The sequence below is a fragment of the Pseudoliparis swirei genome, chromosome 15, assembly GCF_029220125.1.
Source record: "Pseudoliparis swirei isolate HS2019 ecotype Mariana Trench chromosome 15, NWPU_hadal_v1, whole genome shotgun sequence".
Lineage (NCBI taxonomy): Eukaryota > Metazoa > Chordata > Actinopteri > Perciformes > Liparidae > Pseudoliparis > Pseudoliparis swirei.
In genome coordinates, this window is record NC_079402.1 from 1,543,904 (window position 1) to 1,566,288 (window position 22,385).

At 45.3% G+C, this 22,385-nt stretch overlaps 2 protein-coding genes across 2 annotated transcripts; one reads left to right on the top strand and one right to left on the bottom strand.

The window, feature by feature from the left end:
* The first annotated feature begins 305 nt into the window (after window positions 1-305).
* ier5l (immediate early response 5-like) lies at window positions 306-2,891 on the top strand. Its single transcript, XM_056432615.1, has one exon. It carries the CDS (start codon window positions 439-441, stop codon window positions 1,351-1,353), a length of 915 nt encoding a protein of 304 aa, XP_056288590.1. The 5' UTR covers window positions 306-438; the 3' UTR covers window positions 1,354-2,891.
* Window positions 2,892-7,115: 4,224 nt separating this feature from the next.
* Window positions 7,116-21,694, bottom strand: ptpa (protein phosphatase 2 phosphatase activator). The gene is made up of 10 exons (XM_056433031.1): window positions 21,619-21,694; window positions 20,226-20,338; window positions 19,543-19,629; window positions 19,064-19,189; window positions 18,522-18,639; window positions 17,744-17,843; window positions 17,550-17,674; window positions 16,598-16,698; window positions 12,162-12,269; window positions 7,116-8,878 (listed from the first exon to the last, which is right to left on the bottom strand). The coding sequence occupies exons 1-10, from the start codon at window positions 21,641-21,643 to the stop codon at window positions 8,804-8,806; spliced, it is 978 nt and encodes a 325-aa protein (XP_056289006.1). The 5' UTR covers window positions 21,644-21,694; the 3' UTR covers window positions 7,116-8,803.
* Window positions 21,695-22,385: the final 691 nt, after the last annotated feature.

Here is a 22,385-nt window from a genome sequence, read left to right on the forward strand (position 1 = left end):
GTTATGCTTTATTTATCTTGGTCTAAAAGGGTCAAACGAGTGTTGATGCCCCCATGTTGTGGTTCCGAGGTCTCTGACATGAGGACATTCCTGTTAGACAACCTGGAAGAATTTGAATAGTTCAGAGGAACCGCCCGACGCTGATTGGTCGAGGCCGACATATTTCCAGCGCGCCAGTCTGTCACTCAACAGGATCCAGGGAGCTGATTGGCTCTCCCCGAAGAGGGCGGGTCCTCCGCCTCGACTATATATCTGTTCTGGTTTCTGGCCATCTGCAAATAATTGCTGGCTTCCAGAGCGCGAGGCCGACCCTCGCGCCCGATGAGTCTCCTCCGACTCCAAGCTTTCCCCCGGAGCTGAGCGACCCCCGCCGAGGGAGCAGAGAGTCGGGTTACGTCTCCCGGAGAGCCGCTGGTGGAGGACCGGCGGGACCGCGCCATGATCAACACCATGGAATGCGCAGTGGACGCGCAGAGCCTCATCTCCATTTCCCTGATGAAGATCCACAACTCCAGGACGCAGCGCGGCGGCATCAAGCTGCACCAGAACCTGCTGCTGTCCTACGTGCTGAGGAACGCGCGGCAGGTCTACGTCAAGGAGAAGTACGCGGAGATCTACAGGATGCAGCAGTACGAGGAGGTGATGGCGGTCTGCAACGAGATCCAGGAGCTCGACCCGCTGGACGTGGACGCGGAGGACGCGGAGGACGAGGAGCAGGCGCGGCGCGCGGCGCGCTGCGGCGACGAGGCGAGTCCGTGCCACCGGGGCGGCGGCGCGCCGACGCACGGCCGGGCGGCGGCCGCTCTGTTCGGCTGCTCCTCGGCCCCGGAGGACGGCAGCCGGGAGCCGGACCCCTACTACTACTACTACTACTACCGGAGCTGCTGCATGGAGGCGCCCCCCGCGTCCCACTGCGAGCAGCTCCCCGCGAGCACCGGCACCGGCACGCAGCACTGCAACAAGACCACGGTGCTGGATCTGGACACGCATGTGGTGACCACAGTGGAGAACGGGTACCTGCACCAGGACTGCTGCCGCTGCGGCTACGACGCGCTCCAGCGCGGCCAGGGCGCGCAGTCCGCGGCCAGGAAACGGAAGGTGGAGTTCAGCTGCTGCGCGTCGGAGGAGGAGGTGGAGGAGCTGCAGGACTGTAAGCGGGCGAAGCGGGAGGAGAGCAGCTGCTCCTTCCCCGGCCTGGACTACACGGACACGTCCAACATCTCCAACCTCATCTCCATCTTCGGCTCGGGCTTCTCGGGGCTGCTGAGCCGGCACGCGGACCTGGAGCAGGTCTGCAGCCAGCAGGTCCTGGCCAGCCTGGGCGCGTGGACCCGGGCCATCGTGGCGTTCTGAGGACCGGAAACGACCTTTTCCTGAGTGTCGGAGGCACACCGGGGTCCGTCGGGTTCCTCTGTGAGGCTCCACCAGGAGGCTCGTGCACGGGCTGGTGGTCTCACCGTCTGCAGCGCGTGCTCGTGTCGGCTGGGCAACTTCAGCAAATGTTGTAAATGACCTCGCAGACGGGCTGTGACCTCCACCTCCAGATGGGGATGCTCCTCCACCTCCTGATGGGGATGCTCCTCCACCTCCTGATGGGGATGCTCCTCCACCTCCAGATGGGGATGCTCCTCCACCTCCTGATGGGGATGCTCCTCCACCTCCTGGTGGGGATGCTCCTCCACCTCCAGGTGGGGATGCTCCTCCACCTCCTGATGGGGATGCTCCTCCACCTCCAGGTGGGGATGCTCCTCCACCTCCTGATGGGGATGCTCCTCCACCTTCTGGTGGGGCTGCTCCTCCACCTCCTGATGGGGCTGCTCCTCCACCTCCTGGTGGGGATGCTCCTCCACCTCCTGATGGGGATGCTCCTCCACCTCCTGATGGGGCTGCTCCTCCACCTCCTGGTGGGGATGCTCTCTGAGCAGCTTTTATCAATGAAATGTGCCACAGTGAAGGTGACGCAGGTGAAGCTGTGCACGCAGTCCGTCCATGAGGTCATACAGGAGACCCCAATGTCGATTATTAATAAACTTATAGCACTCAAAAGTGTTCAAACATCACAGTTATCCAAACTGTAACTCTAACGGACCCGGATGTTGTGACCTTTGTGTTTCACATGCTTCTAACAACAACAAGACAGAAAGAGTCGAGACGTATACCTCATAGAATATAATAATATGTCACTGTGGGTTTCATTGGTGTGACGTCACACGCACACTTGTACCTGATTGGAGGATATGGAGGCGGCTGAGCCCGGATCCCGGGGACCAGCTCTAAAGGTCGACAACTTTATTTTTGCAGGTAGAAAAAAAAATATTAAAAGAAAAATTGAGAATTTGAGAGAATAAGAGATGCATGTGTGCAGAGGACCCTTCAGGTGACCCTTCAGGTGACCCCTCAGGTGACCCCTGTGACTGATGGGATGGACTTCCGGTGCCTTACAGGAAATGCACAGCACTGCTGGAATATTGTTATGACCATAAAATGATGGAGGAGGAACTGTTGGTGACTCCATCACCTAGAGGCTCTCCACCACATCATCTGAAGATACTCACCCTCTTCATCACGACCCTCCTCTTCATCATTTTTTAAACTTTATTATTATTAATCTCAGTCCTTTTGTTTTAAAAAGGCACAAAGCTCCCGAACCCTCCATGCATCAGCTTTATTATGAGCACGTGTACCAAAATAAATGAGAGTATTCAGCCATTCTCGATATATTTTGTTTGTTATTCTTGTATTTTTGTTGTTGTCCTTACTAAAAAAATTGTATATCGCCGGGTAAAAACTGTTGCAGAAAATATTTGTACAAAAATGTCTAAATAAAAATTCAAATGTCTAAATAAAAATTTAAAAAATGTCTAAATTAAAAATTAAAAAATGTCTTCTGATTGAATTTGTATGCTTTCACACATTAGGAAAAACACACTTAAATACATGAATGTGTATTATAACTCACTGGTGAGTTCCTTTTATTTATATGCGTATGTCATTAACAGAGGGCTTTATTATTATAAGCTTTATGCAGTCATGTTAAAGGACTTTTATAGTAAGGGTCGTATGTCTTTATGTAATTATTAGCCTAGATGTGTAGGTAACGCTCTAATTTATTCTTATATTTTATTTACTTCATTTAAAGTCTAAAAACAGGATTTTGTTCCATTAAGTTGCCAGAAAGCAAAATGTGTTTTTCCCAAAATGTCAAACTGCATGAAAACGTTTTTTATTGATATCTTTTCCCAAACTGGCAACCTAAAAGTCATCGTTGGTAAGACTTATACGTCGTCACTGAATTATGTAACATGAATAAAGAAAAGAGGGAACAACATTAATCCAACAGGTCCAGAGCATTATATATTATTATTTGAGCTTTAGTTTGATAAAAAGAAAAGAATCAGCTGTATGTCCTCGTGCCTCTTCCTCATGGTCTTCCTCATGGTCTTCCTCATGCTTCATCTCTTCCACATGTTCAACATGATGAAACTCTATGAGTTCATTATTAATCTGCTTTAATGTTCCTGATGTTTAAACCTCATGAACCTGAGGTGAAGTTATTCTGAATCAACATAAACACAGATAGTTGTTTTCATGTTTTCATGTTGATGACGTCAGAACTGAATATCCACAACATGAATCCACCAGCTGCCCCTCATGAGGCCGTATAGGCTCCGCCTCCTGATACCTCGCTGTGCCACTGGGTGGAGTTCAAATCAATGAATGGAGATATCAGTCAGACAGAATCCACCGCAGGCCGACCCTCCTCCTGCTCCTCCTCCTGCTAATACCCCTCCTCCTCCTCCTCCTGCTCCTCCTCCTGCTAATACCCCTCCTCCCTCACAGCCTCCTCCTCCTCCCCCTCTTCCTTCTCTCTCCAGCACATGGCTGTTTTTTTCTCCTCCTCCTCGTCCTCCTTCTCCCTCTTCTTCTCTCTCATCCTCTCCTCCTCCTCCTCCTCCTCCTCCCCCTCCTCCTCCTCCTCCTCCTCCAGCTCTGAGGTCTATTTCCAGCTCCCATAGTAACTTTCCGTAGGTTTGGTGTAGTGAACGAGGCGCTGTGAACAAAGCACGGTGTCGTGACACGGGGACTTTATTTACTTTATTTACTTATTGACATATTTACAGAGAGCATCATGTCGACTGCACTAAGACACAACACCTCTCCTTCAAAATAAAAGCATGACACGATATCAGAAACTCTCAAACGGTGAGCACAATGAGCACAATGAGCACACTTACCATGCTGCACACACAGCTCCTCCCTCTGGACACACACACACTCCTGAACACACACACCTCAACACACACACTACTGAACACACACACACCTCAACACACACACTACTGAACACACACACACACTCTCTCAATCAGAAGTGTTTTTATTTATTATTTTCCCTCTTTGTCATCCACATCTTTAGGATTGTTCTGCCTACGTAATGATTTATTTTGGTTTAATTGTAATATTATATAATATTTACACTTTATAATATAGAATGTGAAAAATAAAAATTACACACAAAACTCAGATATCCCAAATAAAATAAATTGATGAGAACCAATAGATTTGCAGAGAGAAATAAAGATAAAAGAAGGTTTATATATTTTACCACTGCAGTCATGTGGTGGGGGGGGGAGGGGAGGAGGGAGAGGGGGAGGGGAGGAGGGAGGAGGGGGAGGAGGGGAGGAGGGGGGAGAGGAGGAGGAGGGGGGGCTAGTGTTGTCGGGGTAGCTGAACACAACAGAGGGAGGAGCGGTGTAGTCTGAGGGGGGAGGGAGGCGCGCTTTGTCAGGACAGGGGGGGTTGATGCATGGGGGGGGGGCAGACTGGCAGCAGAGATCGTGCAGGTCAGCCAGGTTGCACAGAGGTCTGTGGGGGGTTGTTGGGGGTCTGATGTAGACCAGGTCCACGCTCATTAGGCCTCTGGCAACCCGACCCCCCCTGTTATGAAACCAGTTTGTGTTTTTCATGTAAACTAAACCGTTCAAACAGAATCACGAAGAAGAAGAAGAATAGAAACATAAACTCATGTTTACAATGTTTACTGAAGCTCAAATATTATATTTATTCAGGTTGTGTGGATTCTTATATTTGGATCAGAAAACACAAAATTACTCACAAATCCTTCTACACATTTAAAAAATAAATAAAGTTAATTTGTATTAAATATTTGAGTCATTTTCAAACTGATCACTAAACCACACCAGTGTGTATTTAAGCCCCGCCCCCTACAGCATGTGATGCTTCTTTAATCCCACCAATAAAGGAAGAACATAAATGGATATATTATAACTTTTATAATTACTATTCACGATCGAACGTGCCTCCTGGGGGCGTGGTCTGAAACAATAGGCCACTCCCCTATTTCCAGTTAAATCCAGATGAATTGAAAAATGCCTTTACATCACATCCTATTGTTCATAATGACAATAAATATATGGAAACTATCTATAAAAAAGATTAATTATTCGTAAATCTAAACCCAACACTGATGTTTGGTTATGTAAGATTTCAATTTCACCCAAAAACATCATATCAAACTTTCAGTGAAGGGAGGCGGAGCCACAGACCTCTGCAGCTATGTGACCCCGCCCACGTCTTAACCCAATCAAACGCTAATGTTTAATTAAACTCCTCATATAACTGCACAGATAGACCACGCCCCTTGTGCATAAGAATGGTTGAATATCAAGGGAAAACAACACGACCACGCCCCTTAAAAATATAAATTAGCATATTGCATATTGAAAACTAGGTTATGCTGTTATTTCCATATTTGGGACACGCTGCTGAATCTCATTCACATATCATAATAACTAATTAGGTCACAATGTGCACATTGAACATATAAATATGATGAATATATTTTAAAAATTTCGAATTTAAATAGTAAATAAGCAATAAAACATATTTAGAGAAGATGAATAAACACATCTGGGGGGTTGTGAAGTAATACTTTTAGTAATCTTAGCTTTCTGTGAATAATTGTGCACTTTAGCCTCTTTCAGCCACGAATATTTCTCTAACTGAAACCATCTGGGAAGTTGAGGGGAATTCCCTTTTTCAGAGGACTGGAACTACTCGGGAAACATTTGGCACTCGCTCACGAGCCAGAAAGGGCTGGGAACGACTGGTGTATATATATACAGGACTGTCTCAGAAAATTAGAATATTGTGATGAAGTTCTTTATTTTCTGTAATGCAATTAAAAAAACAAAAATGTCATGCATTCTGGATTCATTACAAATCAACTGAAATATTGCAAGCCTTTTATTCTTTTAATATTGCTGATTATGGCTTACAGCTTAAGAAAACTCTAAAATCCTATCTCATAAAATTTTAATATTTCCTCAGACCAAGTAAAAAAAGATTTATAACAGCTGAGTGTTTGTCAAGGCTCAGGAAACCCTTGCAGGTGTTTCGAGTTAATTAGACAATTCAAGTGATTTGTTTAATACCCTACTAGTATACTTTTTCATGATATTCTAATATTTAGAGATAGGATATTTGAGTTTTCTTAAGCTGTAAGCCATAATCAGCAATAAATCAGAATAAAAGGCTTGCAATATTTCAGTTGATTTGTAATGAATCCAGAATGCATGACATTTTTGTTTTTTTAATTGCATTGCAGAAAATAAAGAACTTCATCACAATATTCTAATTTTCTGAGACAGTCCTGTATATATATATATATACACACATATATAAATACATATATATATATGTATATATTATATATATATCCATATATATATTTTTACATACAAATATATAAGTATATACTTATATATACATACAAATATATATAAATAAATGTATATTTAATAATAATGCATTGAGTTCTCTAAGCAAATAATTAAAGTAACTACAGATGTCAGATAAATGTAGTGCAGTAAAATTAGAATATTCCCATCTGAAATTAAGTAGAAAGTAACATCCCTTTCTTTATTTCTTATTAAGTATCGGATTTATTTGCTAATAATAATTTAGTATAGGAATATTTAAGCATCTTCTACCTAAACCTTTCCAGTCTTTCTGTTTTGTATATTATATATAATAATATTGTATTGTGTTGCAATGACTGAATATAACACAACAACAGACGGTAAATACTCAAGTAAAGTACAAGTATTATTTATTTTGTATTTACTCTCCACTTCTCCAGCAGCTGCCTCCCGGTTCCTAGACTCGGCGTCTCGGCCCGACATGTGGGAACGGGTCCGCGGCAGCAGCTGCTCCATTCCACACATTCCTCCTCCGAGCCCAACGGACTCTTCCCTCGGAGTCGAACCCCCAACCCGCCAGCAGCGCCGCCTGCTCCCACACTGCAGCGCGAGGCTCACCGAGGGAACCCCGGTAAACATGAAACATTAAGCTCGGTTTGTAAAGATTGTGTCAATGAATGAGTCAATAAAAAGGTTCCTCAAAGAACCTTTAAGGAATGGTTCTTTAAGGCACCATTTATGGTTCCTCAAAGAACCTTTAAGGAATGGTTCTTTAAGGCACCATTTATGGTTCCTCAAAGAACCTTCAAGAAATGGTTCTTTAAGGCACCATTTATGGTACCTCAAAGAACCTTCACCACAGGGTTATTTAAGGCACTTTTTAATGGTACCTCAAAGAACCTTCAAACCAGGGTTCTCTAAAGAACCATTTCCTTAAAGAGTTCTTCAAGAACCTATAAAGGTGTCTCAAATGAAAACATGGTTCTCCAGTAGGTGATGGTTTTTCGTAGAACCACAAAGCCTCTTAAAGAACCATTTCAGAACCATTATTTTTTCTGTGTGTGACATTCTCACAGTAGAACGGCTACGGGAGACATTTGGTTGTCAGTGCCTTGCTCAAGGACACATCGAGTTCTGGTGAGGAGACGCCATGTTGTTGTTGTTTTGGGGACGTCGGGAGCAGGAAGCTAGTTTCACAGCGTGTTGCGCAACAGACGATGTCATCGCCGTCCTCCAACGCACCGTCACGATCAAAGACCCTTTGTGGCGGGGAGAGTCAGCATCGTCGCCCGATGACATCATCGTCCACCTGCGTCTCCATCGTGGGAGGCTTCCCTTCACAGCGGCTGGGTACCGCGTCTGAGACACGATACTTACAACAAACACTCGCACAGAGACGCTTCTTCAGCGCTCAACGATCAACTGTTTGAGAGAATTTGTGGCGTTCATCAGCGTCACGAGAGGCTCTGATTGGACCGTGAGGGAGGCCCTCAGAGAGAGACGGGTTCTTACGTTTTATAACAATGAACTATTTTAATAAGTTGGAGGGTTTATTAATGTTCTCGAACTGAATCATGAGCAAGAAGCACAAACTATATTAACCTAAATAACTTAAATCGAGCCGCTGAACCACAGAAGCTTTGAATCCTTCTGAAGACGTTCAGTTGAGAAATAAAAGACTCAAACTCAGATATTTCTTAGCAAATTATTAATATGACTTACATGTTGGGATGAACCGGGGTCCAGTTTGTTCGTACGTTACAGTTTAAACATGTCGGGCCTTAAAAAGCAAAAAAAACAAAGTAAATCTCTGAGGTTGAATTGTGGGAGGAGCCTTTGAGGAACTGAACAAAAAGACGTCTACAAAAATAAAATAACCCCGGAGCCTCGAGCCGGGAGATAAATACATGAACACAGGACAGAGGAAGATGCTCCGCACCGCAAAAGTCATCCACTGAAGTTACGGATGGAGCTCATGACCTCATGACCCCGTGTCAGATACACAGGGAGGGGGGTGAAGCACGTGAAGAAGAAGAGGAGGAGGAGGAGGGACACGGTGGGATGTCGGCGTCTCCGGAGCGTCACGGCTTCACCGGCTGGATGGAGAGAAGACTGCCGAACTTAAAGTGCTGGATCACCGGGAACTTCTCCATGCACTGGAGAGAGAGAGGGGAGGGGGGGGAGAGAGAGAGGGGGAGAGAGAGAGAGAGAGAGAGAGAGAGGATGTTACTGACAACAGAAGAGAGGAGGAGGTGAACTAGAGGAACTAGGAGCGACTAGAGAAGCCAGATGGACTAGAGGAGGCCCTCACACCGACATGGACCCAGTTTAGGGGAGCGGCGGTGGGGGTCTGTGGGGGCCCGTGGGGGTCCATGGGGGCCCGTGGGGGTCTATGGGGGCCCGTGGGGGCCCATGGGGGTCCGTAGGGGTCTATGGGGGCCCGTGGGGGTCTGTAGGGGTCTATGGGGGCCCATGGGGGCCCGTGGGGGTCTGTAGGGGTCTATGGGGGCCCGTGGGGGCCCGTAGGGGTCTGTGGGGGCCCGTGGGGGTCTGTGGGGGCCCGTGGGGGTCTGTAGGGGCCCGTGGGGGCCCGTGGGGGTCCGTGGGGGCCTGTGGGGGCCCGTGTCCCTTTACGTAGTGAGCAGTGAGAGCGCCACGCCGGGCGAGTCACAGCGAGTCCAGAGGAAGAAAGAAACTCTTAAATATGACGTCGCGGCACCGGAGGAGACGAGCGTCTCGAGTGTGGACAAGAGACAACGACTCCTTCTGGTTCTGGACCAGAACAAGACCTCCAGGACCTCCAGGACCTCCAGGACCTCCAGGACCTGCTCACACAGAACCTGGCGGTTCCGGCTGGATGTGAACTCTCGTGCAGAACCCCGCGTGGGGCCCAGGAACAGGGAGAGAGAGGAATGCAAGTCTGCTGATGTTTGCTCCAGGCTGGAGGAGGAAGGTCGGGACAAGGGAGGGGAGGATTTAATGAAGGAGGGAGGGGGAGGGGAGGGGAGGAGGAGGGGGGAGGAGGCAGACAGCTTGGCCCCGCAGCTCACAGGCTGCTCTGGAAAACACAGGATGTGGGCACATGGAGGCGGGAGAACGGGCTTAGACCCCCCCCCCCCGCCCCCCTCCTCCCCACGCCCACACACACACACACACACACACACACACACACACACACACACACACACACACACACACACACACACACACACACACACACACACACACACACACACACACACACACACACACACACACACACACACACACACACACACACACACAGCTCCATTAACCCTTCCCTCCCTCCAGCAGCAGCCACTCTGAACTCCTGAGAGGACGCCAGATTAAAATGGTAAACAAACGGCGTGTTTGGTTCGTCACGTGACCAGCGCAGCGGAACCACGGGGTCCCGCCAACGGGCCGTCTCCTCCGGGTCACAGCAGAACCCGTGAGGTGGGGTGAAAGCCCGGCGTCACGGCGCCGATGCGTTGGCGTGTAGCATCCGCTGCACCGCGGCGGCCATCTTTGTTCGGCGCGTTAGCTTTGCTCGCTAATCGGCGCGATGCACACGGCGCCGGACGGGTTCACGCTGCTCATGGTGGACCTCTCGGAGCGTCTGCTCCTTCACGATGTCTCACGGGACACCGGGTTACTCCAGTCACCGTTAGCATAGCTTAGCATAGCTTCAATTAAAAATAAAGTGTGTCCAAGAGGACTTTGATCTCCTGACGTCTCTCATCTGCTGCTGAACTGAAACAAAGACGAATCATTCAAGTTCTTCAAAACCTGGAAGAACTCTTCCTCCACCAGCAGAGACAGAGAGACATAGAGAGACATAGAGAGAGAGAGAAAACAAGAGAAAGAGGAGAGAAAGAAAAGAGAAAGGAGAGAGAGAGAAGAGGGACAGAGAGAAAGACAGAGAAAAAGAGACGGAGAGAGACACAGAGAGAGAGAGAGACACAGAGTGAGAGAGAGAGACACAGAGCGAGAGAGAGACACAGAGAGAGAGAGACACAGAGTGAGAGAGAGAGAGACACAGAGCGAGAGAGAGACACAGAGCGAGAGAGAGACACAGAGAGAGAGAGACACAGAGTGAGAGAGAGACACAGAGTGAGAGAGAGAGAGACAGAGAGAGAGAGAGAGACAGAGCGAGAGAGAGACACAGAGAGAGAGAGAGACACAGAGTGAGAGAGAGAGACACAGAGCGAGAGAGAGACACAGAGTGAGAGAGAGATACACAGAGTGAGAGAGAGAGATACATAGAGTGAGAGAGAGACACAGAGTGAGAGAGAGACACAGAGTGAGAGAGAGACACAGAGTGAGAGAGAGACACAGAGTGAGAGAGAGAGACACAGAGTGAGAGAGAGAGACACAAAGTGAGAGAGACACAGAGTGAGAGAGACACAGAGCGAGAGAGAGACACAGAGCGAGAGAGAGAGACACAGAGCGAGAGAGAGATACACAGAGCGAGAGAGAGAGACACAGAGTGAGAGAGAGAGACACAGAGTGAGAGAGAGAGACACAGAGAGAGAGAGAGACACAGAGAGAGACACAGGTGAGAGAGATACACAGAGCGAGAGAGAGATACACAGAGCGAGAGAGAGAGACACAGAGCGAGAGAGACACAGAGCGAGAGAGAGACACAGAGTGAGAGAGAGAGAGACACAGAGCGAGAGAGAGAGAGACACAGAGCGAGAGAGAGAGACACAGAGCGAGAGAGAGAGACACAGAGCGAGAGAGAGATACACAGAGCGAGAGAGAGACACAGAGCGAGAGAGAGACACAGAGCGAGAGAGAGAGACACAGAGCGAGAGAGAGATACACAGAGCGAGAGAGAGATACACAGAGCGAGAGAGAGAGACACAGAGTGAGAGAGAGAGACACAGAGTGAGAGAGAGAGACACAGAGCGAGAGAGATACACAGAGTGAGAGAGAGACACAGAGTGAGAGAGAGAGACACAGAGTGAGAGAGAGATACACAGAGTGAGAGAGAGAGACACAGAGTGAGAGAGAGAGAGACACAGAGTGAGAGAGAGAGAGACACAGAGCGAGAGAGAGATACACAGAGCGAGAGAGAGAGACACAGAGTGAGAGAGAGAGACACAGAGTGAGAGAGAGAGACACAGAGAGAGAGAGAGAGACACAGAGCGAGAGAGAGAGACACAGAGCGAGAGAGAGAGAGAGAGAGAGAGACACAGAGTGAGAGAGAGAGAGACACAGAGCGAGAGAGAGAGACAGAGAGAGAGAGACACAGAGTGAGAGAGAGAGACAGAGTGAGAGAGAGAGAGACACAGAGCGAGAGAGAGAGAGACACAGAGCGAGAGAGAGAGAGACAGAGCGAGAGAGAGAGAGACACAGAGCGAGAGAGAGAGAGACACAGAGAGAGAGAGACACAGAGTGAGAGAGAGAGAGACACAGAGCGAGAGAGCGCTGTACCTCGGCCTTGTACATCCGGACCAGGCCCTGGTTGACTTTGGACCAGGAAGCGACGGCGCTGATGTTCCACAGCTGGTTGGAGTGTTCTGCAAACGGACCGGTCTTCATCTGCAGGACGGAGAGAGAGAGGGCGAGAGAGAGACAGGAGAGAGGGAGAGAGAGGGAGAGAGAGAAAGAGAGAGGGAGAGAGAAAGAGGAGAGAGGGAGAGAGAGGGAGAGAGAGAAAGAGGGAGAGAGAAAGAGAGAGGGAGAGAAAGAGAGAGAGGGAGAGGGAGAGAGGGAGAGAGTAACCAATCCGCTCCAGTCACTGGTCCTGAGCTCTCCCCTGCTGCTTTGTGCTGAATTCATTTGTGATGTTTTGAATGATCAACAACAACAACGTCACAACCTCCACCTTCACACAACGCAGCTCATGAAGCAGTTCTTCTCTTCAGGTACCTTTCATCACACACTGATGAAGACCAGGATGACTCCACCTCCAGTCTTCTACAGACACAGCGTTCCCACAGAATCAAAGGTCGGGTCGTTGGATCGAGGTCCTGATCCAGGTTCCAGGGAACCAAGAGGTTCTGGACGGCCGGAGCAGGAGACGATTTAGCTTTAGTTTCTATGGACGACTTCATTCTGGCTACAGAACCGGGTCCCCAGCAGAACCGGGTCCCCAGCAGAACCCATCACCGAGGCTGAAACCAGGACCAGTTCTGTAGTTCTTAAAAGTGACTTTTATCCTGCAGGACGTGTCCAGGTCATAAGTTCTGTTCACGATGTCGTGTGGTTCATCACAGTCCATTAAAGATGACATCAGCTCATAATTATATAAACGATGTCCCTACATGACGTCACAATTAAATATTTTTTTCCGTTTTCAGCCAAAAGAAAAGTATTTAAAACGAACCAGGAGGTCGAGGTTTGAGATCTCATTTCATCTTTGATCTCCAGATGAAGATCCGTCCGCTGCGTTGACCTTTGACCCCGTGGAGATCATCTCTGTGGCCGTCCGGCTCGTCTCGAGTGAAACTTTAAACGCTGCGTTCACCAGAATGCAACAGCGCCCCCAGTGGCCGTGTTGGGGACACGTTTTTCTAATCATTCGTCGGTTTGTTCTTCTTGAAGATGACGACGGGAGAAAAGCTCATCGGCAATCACGGAAACATGATTACGACGAATTCTCCGCCTTTAATATGCAGAACAAACTGTTTGTTGTTGTTACAGAAAACATCCAGATAAAGATAAATAATAAAGTCTAGAGTCAGAATATACAGCAGAACAATAGAATGAATGGATTCATAACTCGAGTGAAGACCGTTCCCCCCGAGGCAGGGGATCCAAACCGAGCCCCCTGGGCATCCATCCAACAACCCCCCCTCCTTTTTCCATCCCCCCCTCCAGACACTTTCCAGGGCCTCGCCTGAGAACACATGGGGGAGGGGCATGGAGGAGGGAGGAAGGGGGGGTGGAGCAGACCGTATTCCCTGGAGGAAGGAGTGATTCACAGCAGCATGTGGGGAAGGAAGTCACACACACACACACACACACACACACACACACACACACACACACACACACACACACACACACACACACACACACACACACACACACACACACACACACACACACACACACACACACAGTGTGTGAATACAAAGAGTGAGTTTGAAGTAGCCACACGTGTGTGAAAGGGAGGAACATACTAGTACATTTGGAGTATTGAATGCTAGTAGAAGTACACGATGAGGTAGTAGAAGTACACGGTGAGGTAGTAGATCCAAGAGTCTTGTTTTTATACAACACTGAGAGTTAAGAGTTAACTGTGGAGCCTCTGTATTGTTGCTATGGTTACCGAGAGTTAAACAAACCTCTTGCGGTCGTCTCCGTGGACTTCCTCTGGAGGAGTCTCTGGTTCTCAGTTACGTGACACGAGTAGAAGAAGAACCTAGAAGAACCTCAATGTCCCGTTAGCCGGGAAACTATTGAACTAAGGCGCCGCAGACATGCATCATGGGATGGAACACACAGAACACCATCCATCATTCATCCACCCTTCCCTCATCCACCCATCCATCCATCAAACATCCATCCCTCATCCAACCATCATTCATCCATCCATTCATCATCCATCCATCATCCACCTATCCCTCATCCGTCGATCAAACATCCATCCCTCATCATCCACCCATCATCCATCCATCATTCATCATCCATCCATCCACCCATCATTCATCCATCCATCATCATCCACCCATCATTCATCCATTCATCATCCACCTATCCCTCATCCAACCATCCCTCATCCATCCATCCATCCATCCATCATTCATCCACCCGTACTACCAACTCAAAGACATCCTGAAGTTCAGAGCAGGCGTCTCTCTGGTTTCCAGAGAAGAGGAGGTGGTTGTGTGGGATGAAGGCGGCTCACAGCCATTACAAAGCATACGGTATATACACACCGCCTGAATGAACATATGAATATAACACTTCATAAAACCTTTTAGATTTGTTTCATGACTTTTCCAGGAACTGTAAATAACCATTTTAAAATGTCATGACTTCGAGGATTTCCATGGACACAAAACCAGAGATATTATGTGTAGATGTTATCAAACATCCTCACATGGTCCTCTCATTAATTTAAAAGCTAAACGATGAACAATTAACCCGTTCCCAAAATACGTAGCGGCTCACTTCCTGTCCACATCCAACACGAACACGTTAAAACTCAACGGATGAGGAGCACCTCATCGGCCTCTGTCCTCCACAGCAGCAGCATCCCATCATGACCTCTCATGTCCGTGAGGAGGAGGGAGAGGTCACACGGCAGGAGGAGGAGGAAGCAGAGGGAAGGAGGTGAAGGATGTAGCTGCTCCACTACGCCCTCCTCTACTTCCCTCCCCTCCTTTTCCTCTCCACAGCAGAAACAAAGCCGTTGGGTCTTTCTGGCAAAATCCCATCTTCCTCTTCCCGGACAAAGCTTTACAGCAGCTACATCAGTGTGTGTGTGTGTATGTATATATATATATATATATATATATACAGCAACATCAGTACAATGTCTACATAAATATATATATATATATATAGACATATATATACAGCTACATCAGTTCAATGTCTACATAAAGATATATATATATGTATATATATAGACATATATAAACATATATTTATTTAAGTAGACTTTGTACTGATGTAGCTGTATATATATATATATATACACACACACACACACATATAAAGATATATATATATATGTATTTATATATTTAGACATATACAGGACTGTCTCAGAAAATTAGAATATTGTGATAAAGTTCTTTATTTTCTGTAATGCAATTAAAAAAACAAAAATGTCATGCATTCTGGATTCATTACAAATCAACTGAAATATTGCAAGCCTTTTATTCTTTTAATATTGCTGATTATGGCTTACAGCTTAAGAAAACTCTAAAATCCTATCTCATAAAATTTTAATATTTCCTCAGACCAAGTTAAAAAAAAGATTTATAACAGCTGAGTGTTTGTCAAGGCTCAGGAAACCCTTGCAGGTGTTTCGAGTTAATTAGACAATTCAAGTGATTTGTTTAATACCCTACTAGTATACTTTTTCATGATATTCTAATATTTAGAGATAGGATATTTGAGTTTTCTTAAGCTGTAAGCCATAATCAGCAATAAATCAGAATAAAAGGCTTGCAATATTTCAGTTGATTTGTAATGAATCCAGAATGCATGACATTTTTGTTTTTTTAATTGCATTACAGAAAATAAAGAACTTCATCACAATATTCTAATTTTCTGAGACAGTCCTGTATATATATATTTATTTAAGTAGACTTTGTACTGATGTAGCTGTATATATATATATATATTTATACACAGACATGTGTATATATATATATATATTTAGACATGTAAATATAAATGTAGACATATAGACATGTATGTATATATATTTAGACATGTATATATATTTAGAAATATATATATATATAGAAATATATATACAAATATATTTAGACATATATGTCGTCTAATATATATATATATCTATAATATATAAATACCTATTATATAAATATATATATGTCTATAATATATATACATATATACCTAGAATATATAAATATATATATATCAACAATGTTATATATAACATATCTCACTGCTAAATAATCTAAAAAGTTAACAAATAAGATACAGGAAGAGACAAAAGTAATGTTATATATGTGTGACCACGCAGTGAGGCTAATGTCCACTAGAGGGCAGCACTCCGTTAAAATCTGGAGTTCTGGGAACAGAAGTCAACTCCTCCAAGAAACCAAGAGCTCGGCGCACGACGTATAGTCAATACCAAACATCGATATAGATATAAATATGTTTAAAAGTGAACGTCAGAGCAGATATATAAACATAACTCAGTTTCCTCTGCCCACCTCGTTTATGAACTTGATGCACTCCAGGAACATGTAGTCCTGGTGGTGCTCGTTCACCACCCTCTCATCGATGAAGTGCCGGGGCTCCACCGTCGGGTGATCTGACCGGGGGAGAGAATGAGCTGTAAGTGCACGTGTTCACCAACAGGGGGCGCCATTGGTCTTCCCATGACCTGAGATCAAGCCCCGTGGAAATGGTAACGGACGGTAACGACATTAGTCCCGTTTTATCTTCACTGTATAAACCGTCAGCCGGAGGAATTCATGCCAGTCAGATTCATGATCTTCTTTGGGTATTTTCTGCTTCTTTAAAAAAATGTTTTAAAGTAGGCATCAATTAGATAATTTAATAGCGTTTTATTGTTTGTTCTTTGTTGTGTGCGTCCCATCTGTACTGCCTATACTGGGTACACAAAAAATAGATAAATATAATTTTTAATTATAAAAAAACAAAGAAACAAGAAAAAAAGAACAATAAATAACCACAAAGAAATAAGAATAAAATTGAATATTGTCTGATTTATGTTTTCTGTTAAAAAAATCTAAGATAACACTTTGAATCTGTAGAGTACTAATTGCCGAATAGTCTAATTACTGCCTAATAGTCATATTATTGACATATTTATGACAATTGCTCATATACTGTAAGCCTAAAAAAGTATATTTATTATTTTATAACATAGGTTAAATGTTTTTTCAAAAGTTTCTATTTCATTTCTATTTAAATGCTCCTGGATTTTAGTCGGTGGGGCAAAAACTGCCCCCTAAAAAATATGTAAATGTCTCCCTGGTTGAGTTTGAAACATAGAAACCATAACAATAATAATAATAATAATATTATAGGACAGAGAGGTTCCATCTGTCCATCGAGATGCATCCATGGAAGTCTGAACCACCTGGACCAGATTAGCCGGTCGACAGGTGTGAAGGCGCCCCGAGGCGAGACTCGTACCTACGAACTGGGAGCTTCCCCAGATGAAGGGCAGGAACTGGAAGTCGTCGAGGCCCCAGACGCCTTGGCTCCCCGCCGGCTCCATCCGGTACGTCTTCTGCAGCTTCCGCATGACCTCCAGATACCTGCAGTAACACAACGTCGCTCAGTCTGCAGGAACACACAAACACACAAACACTTACACACTTACTCACCTGTTAAACACCTTGAAGACGATCGCCAGCCGGTCGTCGGCCTGCAGAGCTCCGACCTTGCAGAGGCAGCAGAGGAACGCAGCGAAGGCAGCTTCATGACCTGAGAACGAACAAACACACACACACACACACAACACACACACCACAGGTCTTCAGAGAGCAGCAGCTTCACTTTAACTCTCCACAGTCTCTTAATTTGACTGTGAGGTGAAGAACCAAGAAAATACTGAAGTAAGCTCTGAGTCAGGCCTACTTCTGACACGAGAGCACCCCCTGGTGTCCATGTGGTGTAACTACAGCGTAATACACGCATGACGTCAGAACACATGCCAGAAGAGCTGTGACACAAACAACTGGAGCAGGAGATCACATCTGGTTACAGATAGAAACCATTCAAACATGTTTTAAGGTCATCCTGCACATTTAAGTTTAAATATGTTGACAATCCAACCAGCAAAGCCTCTCCAGAGAGTCTGTTGCTGCAGATCATCCAGAGAACATAGCACCACCAACTAAAACCCCATTTCACTTCATTCATTGGGATGGAGGCACATCTCAGAGATGATTAACATCCACACACGTCTGCTCGGTCGCAGTGGGTCTGACGAGAACTCTTCACCTTTAAAGATGGCCGGGTTGGATCAAGGTTTGGAATAACTCCTCGTGTTAAGAGTAAGAACACGGGCGGGACCATGAGAGACACATGAGCAGTTCAACTGGTTCTTCAGTCCCATAACGAGACTTAGAGATGCACAGAGACGGAGTAACCATCGGTTACCGGTGCCGTAGTCGATCCTGGTGGCGTTCCCCACGGACTCCCTCAGGTAGACGGCGATCTCTGGAGCTGCAGCACATCGGTCAGCTGGGAGCACCGCTGCCACCAGAGCTTCAGCCTCCTGCACGCACGCACACACACACACACACGCACACACACACACACACACACGTGTGTGTTTATGTTTTTTTTCTTTGTAACTTTGTGTTTCTCATGTTGTTGTCCGTCTTGTCCAGATCGCCCTCGAAAAAGAGATTTTTAATCTCAATGGGATTCACCTGGTTAAATAAACGTTTAATAATAATAATAATAATAAAAGTCACATAAACTCAAATTATAAACTAGATTCAGACATTCGGGGCACTTTGTGTGTTAAAGCACGAGACGAGTGGCCCGTGATGTCTACTGCGTCGTAACGCACATCTTTAGACGGCTTAGGCAATAACTGACATGTGTACAACTGTCACTTGTTGTTAAGAAAGTCTCAGGTTATGTAGGTGTGTGTGTGTGTGTGTGTGTGTGTGTGTGTGTGTGTGTGCACTGACCTGATCCAGTTTGGCGTACCAGGTCCTGTAGGCCCTGTTCCCAAAGCGTGACGGCTGGTCAGCAGGAGGAGTCTCGTCTATCCACCGGTCCAGAGTCTCCAACAGATCGAGTAACTTCTCCACCGTCTGTCACACAACAAGACAACCGTAACCATAGCAACACTGCAAGTGATATTTACCATCATCATTAAAGAAACACCTGGACAGCGTGTTTAGCTCTGGGTTCACTCTGCTGAGCATCAGATGGAAAACCTCCGGGACCTTCAAGAGTTACGTTTCTGTTCTCAGACCAACTTAACAAGTATAAACATTAGATTATTCTGAATGAGATCAGCAGCTCCTGTAAAGTCGACCGACGGCTTTCCCAGAGACACAGCTTCAAAAAACAAGGAGGCGACAGGAAGTCGTCTCCTCAGAACCGCCACGCGAGACCCGAGCACGTCGTCGCGGCGACGTCCCCGATGTGAACGACGACATACCTCTGACACGTTATAGTCACACGTGAAGCTCTTTCCCTTCACACCTTCATTCAGAGTCCGGACGAAGCCCATGTAGTCGGCATACGCCTGTGAGGGAGAGAGAGAGAGAGAGAGGATCAGACAAACTGAAACCAACGCTTTGAGAGTGAGGAGTATCGCTCCGAGGCCTTTGAGCCCATGTTCCACCGTGATGGACGAAAACAACACAAACCTCTCTACGTGCCCTTCAAGAACAGAATATCTGCCATCGCTCTACAAAGGGTTCATTATTATTTTTATCGGTTTCAAATCATAAACTCACTAAACAACTACAGCAAGCCGACAGGTGTGAACAAAGCCTCCAAGATTCAAGATTCAAGCTTTATATTTGCCACTGTGGCCCTAGACCAGCAGTCCAGACACATTGGACATCTAGTGCAGGTTAGAAACAACACTATAATAATACAAAATATAAAAGAAAACACTATACAGGAGGTGGTTATATGAACAAGAACAAGAAAGGTGCTAGTATGTACAGTTTTAAATGACAGATAGGAATAATATTTCACATATTGGACACTATAATTGCAGATAACCATTATTATTGTCAAGAGATTCATTTAAAAAAGACAAATTCCCCTTTCAGTCTGGGAGAAACCCGTCTCAGTGCGACGCGGATCAGGTCGACATGTTCTTGGTTCTACCTGAGATCTCCTCCACTTGCTCATGTCGGGCACCATGCTGATTTCTTTCTTGGGGACCATGAAGGCGACGCCGCCGCCTGGGACTTCATGCGCTTCATCCTCGAGAGTGGACCCTACATTAGTTTAAGAAAAGACAAGATGTCAAAAGACAGTTGCAGTTTAGACATGCAGCAGATATATTATTGGTTTTGGCAGCGGAGTATTTTTCCAAATTAAAATATTATATATTTACTTAATCTGATATTGTTAATAAGTAAGTAAGGTTTATTTATTTTGCACTTATCACAGACAATAGGGTCACAAATTGTTATAGTCCATTAAAATAAATTGATAATAACAGGGTCCAACACATTTCAACAGTTAAATAGCAACGCATTTTTATTTAAACTCCATCTCAACACATACCCATTTACACTGGCATTTGGTTTATTTGAATATTCTACGGCCTGCTTTTTATCTCCTCTGTTTATTTATTTTACTGTTCCATCTTTTAGTGTATTGTACTTTGCTCTTTTAACTGTTGTAATGTTTTGGCCTGTTATTGACAAATCGTTTTAATTGACTACTGTATTGCACTGTGACACTTTTTAACTTTACTTACTTACTTAAAAGAGCAACGTACAATACATATTAAAAGATTATGCAGTACAAAAACAAATAAATAAACAAAACAGATACAAATCAGACCATAGAATATTTAATCAACCAAATGCCAGTTGAAGTTGTCGTGTTTACAAAGTGGATTTAATAAGATATGAATGTCTACCAGGCAGAAAGGGTGGATGGAAAGATGCCTTCAGGTGTACTCTGGGATTTGTAGGATCCTATATTTTTTTGAGCTATCGGCTCAAACTCGGGACTACAATTCAGGACATGGCCTGCGCTGCTTTGGCCAAACACGATGACGGCGGCACTGTTACAGCTTTAAGCAGAAAGATACATAAATACTTGCTCCATTCATGATTATATCACACACACTTCCTCAATTCCGACGTTCTTCATCGCACGTGAAGCTCCTCTGCAGACTGAACTGTCTCGCGCACATTGCCTCTCCGTGCTAGCTAACCCCTTTCGAGAATGTTCTTTGTTTATGAGTTTGACACCGACTGATAATTAAACATTATGGAGCACGACTTCAAGTGTGTAAAAGTTAATTAACCAAAACACTGGCGGGAATTTTAAGTTATTTAAAATGTAACGTTAGGGATGTTGTCTGCCCGAGGACAGCGGCAATATGACTCCTAGGATTATATCTACCAACCGAAAAAGTTAATGAACGACTTATTGTTTTATTTGGTAGTGTGCAGCACCTGCTAACGTTAACATAGTTTACACGAGAGAGCAACGGCGATGCAGAAGCTTCAAAAGCGGTTCAATAGCGATCAGCCTTTACCTGACTGCTGCTCTGTTTCCGCCATGGTGAGGATAACAGTCTTCTTCTACGCGGGTTTCAGGTAGATTTGAAGAAACCGCAGCGCATTACTGCCGCCTGCTGTTCGAACGGCGAACTGCGTCCCCGGTTATATTGTATTATAGGCTGCTAACAGTACATCGATTTTACAGTAGGGGCGAGATCCCCCTAGCGACGCTGGCACTCAGTGGCACTTGCCAGCAGTTGCCAGCAGTTGCCAGCAGTTGCCAGCAGTTGCCAGCAGTTGCCAGCAGTTGCCAGCAGTTGCCAGCAGTTGCCAGCAGTTGCCAGCAGATGCCACTACTAGTCAAAAAGTGCCACTACTAGTCAAAAAGTGCCACCAGTGATTGCACTCGCCCTCTCTCCGATTTTAACTGCTTCTTTAAAAGAGGATTCTGTCAGTCATGATTATGAGATACTATCTCATAATCATGACTTAGTATCTTATCATTATGATATACTATATTCAGTAAAAATGATGAGATGCTAAGTCATAATTATGAGTTGCTAAGTCTTAATTATGAGATATTAAGTCATAATAATGAGATGATAAGTGATAATTATGAGATAGTAAGTAGAAATAATGAGATACTATCTCATAATTCTGAGACAGTGAATCGAAATTATTAGATAGTATCTCATAATAATGAGATACTATCTCATAATCATGACTTAGCATCTTATTATTATGATATACTATAGTAAATCGAAATTATGAGACGGTAAGTCATAATGATGAGTTGCTAAGT